At 39.9% G+C, this 12,906-nt stretch overlaps 1 protein-coding gene across 3 annotated transcripts in view; it reads right to left on the bottom strand.

Annotated features, from left to right (window-relative positions):
* Window positions 1–12,508, bottom strand: part of LOC148010676 (uncharacterized) — a 101,230-nt gene extending 88,722 nt beyond the window's left edge. Inside the window, exons 1-4 of one of the 3 annotated variants that reach the window (XM_087671163.1) lie at window positions 12,156–12,294; window positions 3,707–3,823; window positions 2,977–3,570; window positions 2,275–2,819 (exon numbers count right to left, since the gene is read on the bottom strand). In XM_087671163.1, coding sequence (XP_087527289.1) covers window positions 2,275–2,819; window positions 2,977–3,570; window positions 3,707–3,728 — 1,161 coding nt within the window. In that variant the 5' untranslated portion in view covers window positions 3,729–3,823; window positions 12,156–12,294. Of the gene's footprint in view, window positions 1–2,274; window positions 2,848–2,976; window positions 3,571–3,706; window positions 3,824–12,155 lie in introns of those variants that run through there. The other 2 variants (XM_087671162.1, XM_087671164.1) reach the window with 2 other exon arrangements.
* Between the last annotated feature and the right edge of the window lie 398 nt (window positions 12,509–12,906).

Raw genomic sequence — 12,906 nt, 5'->3', positions numbered from 1 at the left:
GGCGGCAGTCTTCAGGTGACGACAGGACGGGACGCCTGACGGATCTCTCTCTCTCTCCAGCGCACCGACCCAGGGAAGAATCGTGCAGACGCAGCAGGTCGTCGTGCAGACACAGCAGGTCGTCGTGCACGCGGGGGCTTGCAGGTGGTCAGGTCGACGGCAGGGTTCAGGCGCACAGGGCAGGGCTGCGCAGGTCAGGGCTCCGCGCAGGGCAGGGATCCACCAGCATCCCATCTCAGCTCCGGCATCGCGATCCTCTCCCTCTATCTCTCTCCTCTCTCTCTCTCAAATTTCATGGTGGTAATTGTTCAAAGTATTGTCACTATCACGTTCTTCCCTGCATTTACATGATGGGGCTGATGGCTGGTCTAACAATGATGATAGATAATTGAGGATGAAACCAGATGCCCACAACATGTCATTTTATAGGGGAATTTTGAATGTTTGTCCTATTGAATAAAACTAATGCATTTTCACAAATAAATCTTTTTGGGGCTGTTTTAATAGAGCAAAATTAGGCATTAATGCATGATAATTGTGTCAAGGCATGCCTTATTTTTGGTCTCATAGATGTTCCACGTATATTTTCATTATCACATCATTATAGAGATGCATAGTTGTTAAGTATGACATGTACGATACAGCATGGTACAATAAAATACGATACTAAATGGTATTACGATGGACTACGGATGATAGAATACATGTTTAAGCCAAAATAGCAACGCCCTTACAGTATAATCTGCATACAAGAGAGTAACAAACCAAAACCCCTATGGGATATGCCACATGCACAACATGTACTACAAATAGATAGACCAGGAGTAGATACATAAAAAGAAGGGGCAAAAATTAGGCAAAAAAAGGTCAAAAAATGGCCAATTCAATGGTCAGATATGGGCCAACAGGCAGGGAATGCAGTTTTACGTACAAGTCCATATTCATACAAATGGTACCATACCATAGGGACCTGTCTCTACTACATACATGTGCAACTATGGAGATATGTTCTTACCTCCAATTTTGTGTTCTTGCCTTCATCACTCTTTTTTCCCATCATCCTTGGAGCAACTCCTCAGTGTTGGGGTTGGATACATCAAGAGGGGGGTTTATTCTTTTGCACCTTCTGTATGCATAGCAGTTTCAGCATCTACTTTTTGGCCTGTTATTTCATTTGTCTCATTGCAAATACCTACAACATTTGTGAGGGATACCCTCCTCTCACTCTAGACTCGGTCTTTAAAGTTTTCCTTGCAAATGCATGCATATTGTACATTACTCATTTGAGTGTAAGTGTTGCATTCAGACCATTTAATTTTTTTGAGTTCGAACTATATTTTTCATTTCCAAAATGAGCATCCTTCAGATGCGACAAACTCTACTGTACATTACTCATTTAAGTGTTGCATTGGGACTGTTCAATGTTTTTGATTTTGAACTATCTTTTTCATTTCCAAAATGAGAGTCCTTTAGATGCAACAAACACTGTAAATGGCAGATAACAAAGAAGCACATATTAGCACACCCTTGGTTGGCTTTAGCACATATACAAAGTGCTCCCTAGGGGAAGCAAAGGGAGTATCCAATGGTGTGGTGTGGGCAGGGGTTCATGTGGTCTTTCTTCTTTTTTAGCAGGGGTGCAAGGAGGAATACTCTCAGCAATTGTCAAAACTGTTCAAGATGGCCCACACCACCATGTGTTTGGAACTATTTTTTGAAAGTGCTCTCTAAAAAAGAGAACTGTATCACACTTCAAAAGCACTTAAGTCATGAGCCTGACACTCCCCCTCTCAATAGTGTGAGCATAAGGACTTTTTAGCCTTGAGTATGCAATTTCACTCAATGCTTAAATATGAGATTTTTTCTTAACAGGTTTTCTTACAACCTAGTTTCTTAATCATAGAAGCAACACTGGTGGAGACACAAGAGAGTGAGAGAAAAGCTTTCAGTAAGAAACGGTGCAAGTTTGGACTGGCTTAAACTGCATAAAAGATCCACCAAGGAGGTTCAGAAACTCTCTATATCAGATCAAATATATTTGAATCAATTTCATTGTTCTAAAATCAATCTATGGCCTTCAACATGATAACTTATCTATGCATGAGCACCTAGAGTTTAATCCTTAAAAATAGAAAACCTTAATTGCACTCAAACAAGCACAATGAACATCATCAGGCACCACATATTGTAGCAATGGTGACATTTCTCTGGCATAGTTCAAGATTTCGTATTAATTATGGTACATGCTAGCAGTTGTGAAGGACATGAATTCACCTCAGGCACAAGCTGCACTGCTTTGGAAAGAAAATAGTCAACCCCTTCCACTTCAAAGTAGAAATTTGGAGCATCAGTCCTATCTGCCATCAAACTCATTAGAAACCAAGGATGATTCTGCATCCTGACAATGTCCAAGTCAAAAAGAAGAGATTTCTTTGTTATTACCCCAAACTTCATCTGCTCAGGAGTAAGAACATGTGCTTGGGCAATAACTGTCAGATTTCGATACAAGATGCTGAAACGTTTGTACTCTGTATGATTACAGCCTTGATTATGGCTAAAAATATTCTCCTTAATTTTGTTTCCAGATTTACTTTGGTATGGACCCTCACCATAGCTTGACCTCATTAACAATGCGGTTCTGACATGATTCTCCATATTTGGAGGCATCCACCAGGAAGGATCGAGCTCACAGTCTGTAGATAGTGCATCTTCACTACCAACTTGGCTCTCAGTTGATGACTCACCATATAATCCTGAACTAGATGCTTCAATGCCTCCAGTCATAGCAGAATTATATGCCATCTCTGGTTTTTCCGATTCTGATACATTAAACTTGATCTCAGAAGTCTGAGGGATACTACCATACACAGACACAAGCATTAATTCAGTACACCCTATAGATGACAGCTGCAAAGATATCACAACAAATCACTGGTGATACAGATTTATCTGCACCTGCAGGTTCTACAGACGTACCTGCACTTGAAGACACAAGCTTGCTTCCTTCCATGTTATGAGACCTCGTTTCACCAGCTTCATTACCCTCCATGTCACCTGCAGCCATCTGTTTCTCTATAATGCCATCTGCCGCTTCAGAAACATTTGATTCATCCAATAATTGCTCAACTTCTACTTGGCTTGCGCTGCATCCTAGAGCATTATTGCAGCTAGTGCCTTCTGTTTGAAGCTTAGGTTGTATGTGTCCTAACTTCTCAGACCAGTTGCAAAAGTCAAAAAGTACAATAGCCTTATCTGTAAATTCTATAAAACTTTGGACTTCTGAAAATGAACTTAGCCTTTTGAAAGGTAAATCATTAGAGGGCAAAGAGACTCCATAACGAATCCCAGCTATGATGTTATGTACTCTAATTCTTCCTGTATACTTGTAGGGGATTGCATCACAATAAAGAGTAAAGGTGGGAGTTTTCTTTCCTCCATGAAGCATAAATCCTAAATCTCTGTCAAAGTTTACATAAAGAACTCGTAATTGGATTGAATGACTCAAATTGTCATCTGTTGTTTCTAGAAAGCTCAGCAGTTCCTTCATTATACTTCTTGATTCTCCACACCCTGAAAAATCCAAAACTTCATTGTTAGAAGTCCTCACTTCCTCCTCCTCTCTCTGTCTGTCTCCCTTTCTCTTTTGATGGGACCACCCACAAGTTCATACTAGATATTGAACCTTTTCCAGGTCTTTAATGTCAACCTGCCATGTGCTGCCCCACCATGCCTCATACGGATTACACGTGGAAGGCTAGTTATCTGGGTAGTAGGTACCAAGGAACCCACTTCATCATAAACAGCAGCACTTTAACTGGATATGCTGAAATGAATGGTATAGAGTACAGAGAATCAGAGAGATCAACATTGAAGGACTATTTGCTTCTTACTAGAATAAATGATGCAAACTTCATCTGGAGGCAATTTTTTTTTCTAGATGGAGAAAACTTGCAAAACAAATACGAAACATAAGTGAAAGGATCAACACACCCTAGCTGAATTGAGACACAACTTTACCAAGCCCACACACATGTGCTTCAATGCTAGTCACCATTGATCCATGCACTACCAAAACACATGCAGAGAGGCAATCAGCCTGATCATGAAAATGCTGCCACAACTGAAACTGGATACATCATCTCATGCACAAACGTAAGTTACAGCTTGACAAAGCTCTACCAGCTTCCTGCATAACAACCTCAGAAACATAAGCTGGCTGCAACCATTGACTTCATGATAACCTGAAATGCTGCAGAAAGTAAAACTGCAAGCAATGTGGCTATTGCAGCAAGAAAACTTGGTCAATAATGCAATTCTCCAACTCTCACCTACAAGTATACAAATAATTATGCATATTAAAATGCAGAAGATGCACCAGAACTGCAGCACAAACTGAGATAGCCCATGTACCCATACTCTCAACACACAAACTAAAAACGCAGCTATTTGACCAACAATCATTGAACATACATTCCTCAAAAACAGTAGACATCTGAACAATGGACACACAAGTCAAGGATATTTGCCCATGCACCCTTCCACCATGCACCTAAACTAACTCAAGTTTCTCACAATGGCTCTCAATAATTTTGGCAAGATCAGGGCATGGAACTAGAATTGTGTGCTGCAAGTTTGTAATTATGCATGTGAGCAGGTTTGCAGGTAAATCTAATAAGTTTAAAATTTTCCATCTTTTTATTCTATTTTATTCTAAAAATGTGTATCAAAAGAGGAAAAAAAGGCACAATAAGAAAAGTTTGCATACATGAAACATTGCATATTGTAAGCTTTGAGACAAGATCCAAGATAGATGCATACTTGAGATCTATCACCAGATTGAGAAATGGACTTCATGATTTAGTCAAGATAAGAAGTTCAATTCTGCTACCCTAGCTCTTGGCACACTGACCATTGCATTGGTAGTGACAGATTTCATACCAGGCATGTAATGGACACGTGTACGAGCTTTGTGGTACAAGGACACACCTAAAGGAACAAGATGCAATGTAAAACATTCATTAAATTGAAACTTTGCACCTTAGAATTAATGATCACTTGAAAAGTTTCACCTAGTAAACAGCTCATTTAAGTTATAAAGCAGGCCTAGTGCTTAAGTTTGATCCAATGACCAGTTCACTTATGATTAATCAACCATTTATTAAATAGCCCTTAATCAAATTTGAGCTTAATTAAGAAGCAACTCATGACTCATTTTAAAAATGGATTTGGCCACTTGAGGTCTCTTTCTCTTTCATTTAAGTAGCCCAAGTTTGAGGACAGCCATTCTTCTCTTATTTATTGCAAAAATTGCAGCTTTCAACCGTAAATCATAAGCTAACAACATGTATGGAATTGGAATAGCAACAATCTTCACCTCTCAACATGGGGAATCTGTTGGGCAGCTTTGTAACTCCATTTACTACAAGGTATGCTATTTTTGAGCTGATTCTCATCTAAACAAGTTATTACAGCAGTACACGCTGAGATCCTCTCTTCCCCTCTCAGATCTCAAGCCTTATGTACCCTCTAGACAACTTTGTCACAAAGAAAGTGATTCTCTCAAAATTACATTGCAAGAAATCCCTATGTTCATGAGAGGACATGGTGGGATTGCATGGGGACTATGCAAGACAATTGCGAAAGCAAATGCTCCATCAAAATGGACTTGACTGTTGGATGTCATTTTTAGGGTTTGATAGGCTTAAGTGTTAGTTTGCATTTTTGAGCACTTTAAAGTTGATTGGAGACCGACATCAAAGGCAACAAGGTCATTTAGCACCTGTGAAACAGTTGATCATGTGAGATCGTTGAAACACAATGATTTGTACTAATTTGGAGCATATAAAAGTGAGATTGTAGACTTTCTATCATGGGAAATGCATAGGAATACTAGGGAAATGCAAGGCATGATCTAATGGAATGCATTTGGTAAGGATCAAAGCTACTTCCCTTTGGTTTCAAGCATAAAGTTGTTAGCAATCTTTTGTGTCATGCAACTAAGAGCCTTCGTGCATGAACTTGTTGGCAATCATTTGTGTCATGCACAGTCATCTCCTACTTGTGAGCCTGCATTTAAGAATATTGTGTCTATTTGTGTTACTGCGTCTATTTGTGTTACTAGAGAATGCCTGATCACAAAAAATATGGTTTTGGATCGCCATAGGATAGAGCTATGGCATTACGCATGAAGTATTGTTGTGCAGTTGGTTACAACTTGTCAAAGCCTTTACGTTCACCTTAAGGTACTTGATGATACCCTTCACCGCATCCCAATGCCACCTGCCAAATGTAGCCATATAGCATACCATAACTCCCACTGCAAATGCTATGTCAGGACAAGTGGCTATCATAGTATACATCAAATTTTCCATTGCAGATACATAAGGGATCCATTGCAAGCTTCAATCATGAACTTGTGTTGAGGGCTTTTTGCACATATTGATTGGCTGTTTTGGTACATTTGATCGTATGTGTGAGCTTTGATAATGATCACATCGTCAATAAGGGAGTGGGTGAGTCTCTAATTGTCATAGCTTAGTGTGTTTGGACCTCTAACAAGTAAAGCATATATACTATGCTGAGTTTGACTACTGAATGGGATGGATTCTCTAAAATGCATGGTCGCCTTTGGTGTCAAAAGCAATTGTGGCATATAATTTTAGGGCATCGAGGTATTGGTGCTACTAAAAAAACAATTAAGCCTTTTTTTGGCCAACTTGGAGACAACAGATGGATGCTTCGTAAAGAATTTGCATTGCCTAAATAAAGCTATTGGGTTTGTTGTACCCTTTTGTCTTGTAGATTGTGAGGTTTGAGATTCTATGATCAGTGTGGGAGACACTTGTGTTTCTATAGCTCTCTTTGGATATTCACTAGAGCAATGAGAGTCACTTTGATAGCCATGTTTTGGCACAATTGTGATTGGTTGTTTAATAGTGTAGTGACTTCCATCTTGCACAATTGTACTGACAGCTCCTAAGGACCATGTTTTTCTCCTCTATTGTTGTGCTTCGCAATCAATGTCTTCTTCAACATCCCCCTGCCCAAAGGACTGCATTTCGCTCCCTCCATAGAGCATCCTCATATTAAGTGCTGCCAATATAATACAATGCTTCACTCTTCTTCTATGTTTCCAAATTCTTTGTCATAATGTTACTCTGTGTTCCTCCCCACAAACCCCTACCATTACTCAACATGTGAACCCCTTTAGATCCCCTTTGAAGGAAATAGGGAATGTAGTAACTCGTTGGCCTCCAAGTAGTTTGAAGAAAAGGGAATACCTACCAAGAGAGATGATAAAGGTATCTAGGACTAGTGAAGCTATGGAGAAAGCAAAACACAATCCTCCAAGCACGTATTAGAGGTGGCCTGCTAATGCTGAATAGAAGAGGGATTGGAGGGAGGGGTATCACAAATGATCTCCTGGATGTTCACGATGGAAGTTGTATCCATGCAGCTATATGAGGGAGTGGGAACGTGCAGCTCCTATGAAACCATGCATAGGTGACAATTCCTATCTCAATGGAGCGGACTACAAAGCCAAAGGTGGCGAACAACCACTATTCCTAGATGGAACGCCTTCTTAGCCAAGAGTTGTGGAAGCCAATGAACCCAAAATAAATATGGGGGAAACCTTTGTAGCTCATTGCAGCAATCTCCAAGAGGATTTATTGCCTCGTGAGGTCTCGTGGCCTAAAGATGCTCGAAAGGGCTTAGCATACATCATAGGCGTCTTACTACCTTGAGTATAGAATTCCAAAAGCCAATGTAGAACAAACTATCACCTAGAATGCCGAGGTGGCACAACCAGTGCCTTCAAGAAGATACATGTGCTCCAATTGTGTAGGAGCAATGGTCAATGACAACAATCTAAGATGGAATTGCCTATCTTGCCACAATAGTTGTACGCAATGTTTTGTGCTCCGACCTGAGGGAGAGAAGCCATAGCGCCAATGTGGTAAACCTATAATGGGAGGATGGGAGGGTGTGAAACACACTCCTAAATGTTGCAGCGGAATAAAGTGATACCAGATTTGGCAATGGTCTTGTCACTCCCTAGAACTTGTGTTTTTTGTAGTGAAGCCATAGCACCAATGTGGTAAACCTATAATGGGAGGGTGGGACGGTATGGAACACACTCCTAAATGTTGCAGCGGAATAGAATGATATCAGAATTGACAGTGGTCTTGTCACTCCTTGGAACTTGTGTTCTCATAGAGAATGAGAAGCTTTAGCTCTAAGAGCACCTCTCCTCTAGTACCATGTAATGAAAATGAAGGGTGTGCATGTCACAACTCTATAGAAACAGAATTTGTATCCTTTTTCATTAATTTGTCTATATAATGATTTATTAAATTTATTTTCTTTGCACTAATTAGATATAAAGAAAAGTGCATTGGAGCTGGCCACTGATGAGTGGTCACAGGTTATGGTGGACCCACGCGGTGGTTTAGAGAAAAGATAGTTCACACTTCCACCTATATGGCCCGATTGGGCGCGTGTGACCAAAACTCACGCATATCAGGGTTAGACTTGCACACAAAAAGGATTGATGCCTTGAAGTGTGGGCTAGATCCACCAGAACAGACAGTTACAATCAACAAGATGGCATGATCCTGAAATGCTTGTATAATGTGCATGTGTGGGCTGAAAGCTTGAAATGCACATTTCTTTGCATAGGAAAGTCACATGAAGATTCTGATACCGTTTTTGCGATGTACACGGAAAAAGCTTTCATATGACACCCATATTGGGGGGGTCCCTAAATTTTAGGAGCCTCGAATTAGCCTAAAAATGCTAGTCCTAAAAAATAGGAATATCATTCTAAAAATAGTAAGTTCTGTACTCTGACTGTGCTTACTAAATTTGGTTGTTTCTATTCTTGACAGTATTCAGCCCAAAAAGGAAGGCCATAGAGAAGAGACAAGTGTCAAGACACTTGTCACACAAGTTTCCAAGTGTCCCACCACCTGTCACATCTCATGACATGTGGCTGGACACTTGTCTTGTGCTACTCCACTTTCCCCTTTTGTACTAGCTCTTCCCTCTCCTATAAATAAGAGCTCGTTTTTCTTCATTCAGCATCATTTTTCTTTGCTGTAAACTCATGTACAGCACCCACAGATAGCCAGAAACTGGCCCCATCCATCCCCATCATCATCCCCCACTTCTCCATTATCAAATTTCTCCATATTCCCTCTTCTATCACTGCTGTTTTACAGGGCAGCAAGCCTGTAAATTCATTACAGCACCTCCTTCTCAAGCTCTTTCTTCGATTTTAGCAACAAGAAGCAAGCCCTATCCATGTACTACTGTTCAACGATGGAGAAAGGCTGATTTCCTCTCTTTCTTCTCTCATACTGTAAAGAAATCAGTTCTTATCATTGCATAATAGATAATGCATGTGTGTTTGTACATCTTTGCATGATCTTGTGAGAGTGAGAATTACTTCTCCTCACTCTCAGTTGATTGTAACTGAGCTCTTCCCTAAGGGACTTGGGTTGAGCAGAAATACATTCCTTCGGGGGGGGTTGCCCATCTTCAACCCTCAATCTTGTCTCCATTACTTTTACATTTTCATGGCTGTAATTTTGTGAGTAATTTTCATTTTCAGCTTTAAGTGTTCATTCTCTTTTATATTAAATCTTGAAAGCAAGCGAATATCCTAATTGTTAAGCATACTACGTTGTTCGGGGCGTTTACAATGCAGTGGAGACAACAGAGTAAATATGACAAAGACTAGCAAAAAATGACTTGAAAACATAGAGAATGGAAGAATGATGATTGAAATCAAATGATGATACAATGGCCTTAGGCTTCCATGTCTCTAAGGCAAGGGCTAAGGGGGGTGTGAATGATTTGAGAGTAAGTGTAAATGAGTCTGGAATGCCAACATCATGTCCTTTTATAAGGGATTTTGGGCATTTGTCCACCTTGCACAAATCAAGCCTTTTAACATGAATAAAATTTTTGGTGCAATTTTTGAGGAGCAAAATTAGGCATTAATGCATGAAAGGCAAGCCCTGATTTCAATGTCTCAAAACCCCCTTCTTTTCATAGGTTGTAAAACTACAAGTATTCCATGCTGGATAGGTCGAGGCTGAACTGGTTTATATGGCATTCCTTTTCCAACCATTCGGGAGCATTGTGGTATTGGTCTCTCAATATCTCTTGTATCACATCCAAAGTTGATCTGAAATTTTGTTTGGTTGTCTACTTGGGAGTAGCAACCAAAAGCGTGCTCTTTTTAATAGGAGCGAAGTTAGTCAAGTGTGGATTAACCTGCATCGATTTGACCATATGTGCAGTGTCTTGGTAGTGATCTACCTCTGATTGGGCGAGTCAAGACGTATGTCATGAGAGATTGAAATCTCTTCCATGGACTAGGACTAGCCATGAAACCAGCCTTCAATATGTTGAAGGGTAGTAGAAAACAAATTGTCACACACAATCAAAAAGCAAGGAGAACATGAGGGAACTAGAATGGTCCTACTCATAGGGACACCAATACCTATCACCAATCCCTAGTTGCATGGTACTAAAATGAAAAACAGGATTGTTGTAGAGATGGCTAGTGGAATTTCCAAATGAATCACAAGCTTTACCATAGGTTGTTGATTGATGATGGCCTTGCTTCAGTATTAAGCCTGCCTTCAGTTTCTCATGTTTGTGCATTTAGTTGTAATGCTCAAATTCATGTTTCTAAACACGTAAAAATGATGTTGGACACACCAAATCCAAAAGACATGTAGAGCTTCTAAGGATAAATTCCTTTGGAAATACCACATCATAAGTTATGAAATAGACAATGATCATTGTGATGAACTAGCCCCCTTGCTGGAGGCAGCTAATACTTATACTTTCATTGCAAGTAGAGCTGTCCCCCTTTGAAAGACGATTCATGAGCATCCCATCCCAACTAAGCATGGCCATTCTTCCCTCCCCCAACTTTGCATAACTTCTACCCATCACAAAGAAAAATTCCCAAGAGTTATGGTACCACACTTAGCTACGAGAACTTTAGCAAGTCCCACAATACCACAAAGAGTTGCAGATCGATCATTAGCATCATGTATGTCCAAATGCCATTGTCTCTTCTTTATCAAAATAAGCTTTATTACTACTTGAGTGGAGACATGCCATGCACAATTCTGTGTGATTTTAATCACACTTGAGCCTTGATGGTAAGAGCCCATTGAAGTAAACTGAATCTTCAAGATGAAGTTCCTTTCAAATGGTACTGTGGACATGTACAAGGCCATATTCATGGCCCCAAAGTATAGCTAGCAGGATTTGACTATATTGAGACTTTTGTATTGCCAATAGGATGCCCATGATAACTGTTCTTCTTGCTTTCCTGGTTAGCAATGGACATTCTTAAATGGTGGGATTTTAAAAGGATACATCTATCGACCGCGATAATGGTTCTTCTTGCTTTCCTGGTTAGAAATGGACATTCTTAAATGGTGAGATTTTAAAAGGATATATCTATTGACCAACCGAAGGGCTTTCTGATTCCTGGTATAGATGATAGCTTATCGTTCCAGAAAGCCATTGTGTGTGCAGGACAATGGAGATGACTAATTCAAGTTTCTGTATTATTTTTGTGGCATGGAAGTTGTATAGTATGGCATCTTTCGCTCAAACTAGACTATTCATTGAGCCCTAAACTACATATGCAATGGCTGGTTATACTTCAGGTTCTACACGTCTATATCCCTACACATGAAGGACTAGCAGCTTATTGGCTGTGTCTATACTTGCCAACATTAGGCCTTTATATGTCACTTGCTAAGAAGTAGTTAGTTCTGCCCATAATCTCTCCGATTGGCGCGTTGGCATGAGTGCTGCAGTACTTGGAAGTAACTATTTACTGGGATATGTTTTAAATATGTAAAAGCCTCGTGAAACGAAGCCTCACAAATACCAAGTTGAGATTTGTAACACGAGGAGATCTCATGGAGATTAAATTATTGTTTTTAGCTGAAAGCAGCCAGGATAGCAGCTCGTTTTTCTTTTTTGGGTTTGGGCAAAGCAAAACAATTCCCTGCTTGATTTTCCCGAGAGATGCGATGCGCCCTGCTTAGTCTCCCCAATTGATGCAAACAAAACAGTCCCTTCTTTTGTTTCTTTTTGGTTATAAGAGAGGCACTTACACGGTACAGTAGCAATACAGAGAACAAAACGATGTTGAGCAATGTCCGAAGTGAAATTCTGGCCAGTTAGGCGGACCCATTGCTTATCAGATGAAGGAGCAGCTGCTGCAGGGCCATGGAACGAGAGGCCGAGAAGCAGAGTGATGATGAATACTAATTGCACCACTATAGTCAAAACAATTGCAGCCATGGACAGTGGGCTGATGTCGCGTAATCACATGTCAGATTGTGAAATTAGCCCTCTTCCTCCTGCTCCCTCTCCTTCCTCCTCTCTCCTCCTTGGTGATAGATCCAATTCTTGCTTCCTGAGTATTTTGGCAGTTACTGTAAAATCTCCAACTCCATAGAATCTTACAAGGCACCCTTTCATAGAGCATTATTGTAATTTGATAGTAGTGGTCATTATGAGTTAAAGAGCATTTCAAATCTCAATAGAATTATGATACTGATAATATTGCAGAATCTTAAGCAATGCACCCTTTGATTAAGCATTTCATATGATATTTGGAAACTTACAATTCTATCCAAAACCTATTACTAATATTCACATTTAAGTGTCATTTCTACTTGTGAAAAAATGACAAAGTGTTCAAATTTGAGTCGATGATGTTGAAATTTGATATTCCTTAGTCAAGTGCCATTCCTAGATGTGACTAAATCATCAAGTTTCTACTCATTACATATCTTCACATTGAAAGGCAATAGTTATGATTACAATCATAATCATGATGTTGAAACTAAGTCTTTCAAG

This window comes from Lygodium microphyllum, chromosome 29 (assembly GCF_053477565.2).
Source record: "Lygodium microphyllum isolate KBCC chromosome 29, Lygodium_microphyllum_v1.1.10, whole genome shotgun sequence".
Classification (NCBI taxonomy): Eukaryota; Viridiplantae; Streptophyta; class Polypodiopsida; order Schizaeales; family Lygodiaceae; genus Lygodium; species Lygodium microphyllum.
This window is presented reverse-complemented; position numbering and strand designations above follow the sequence as displayed.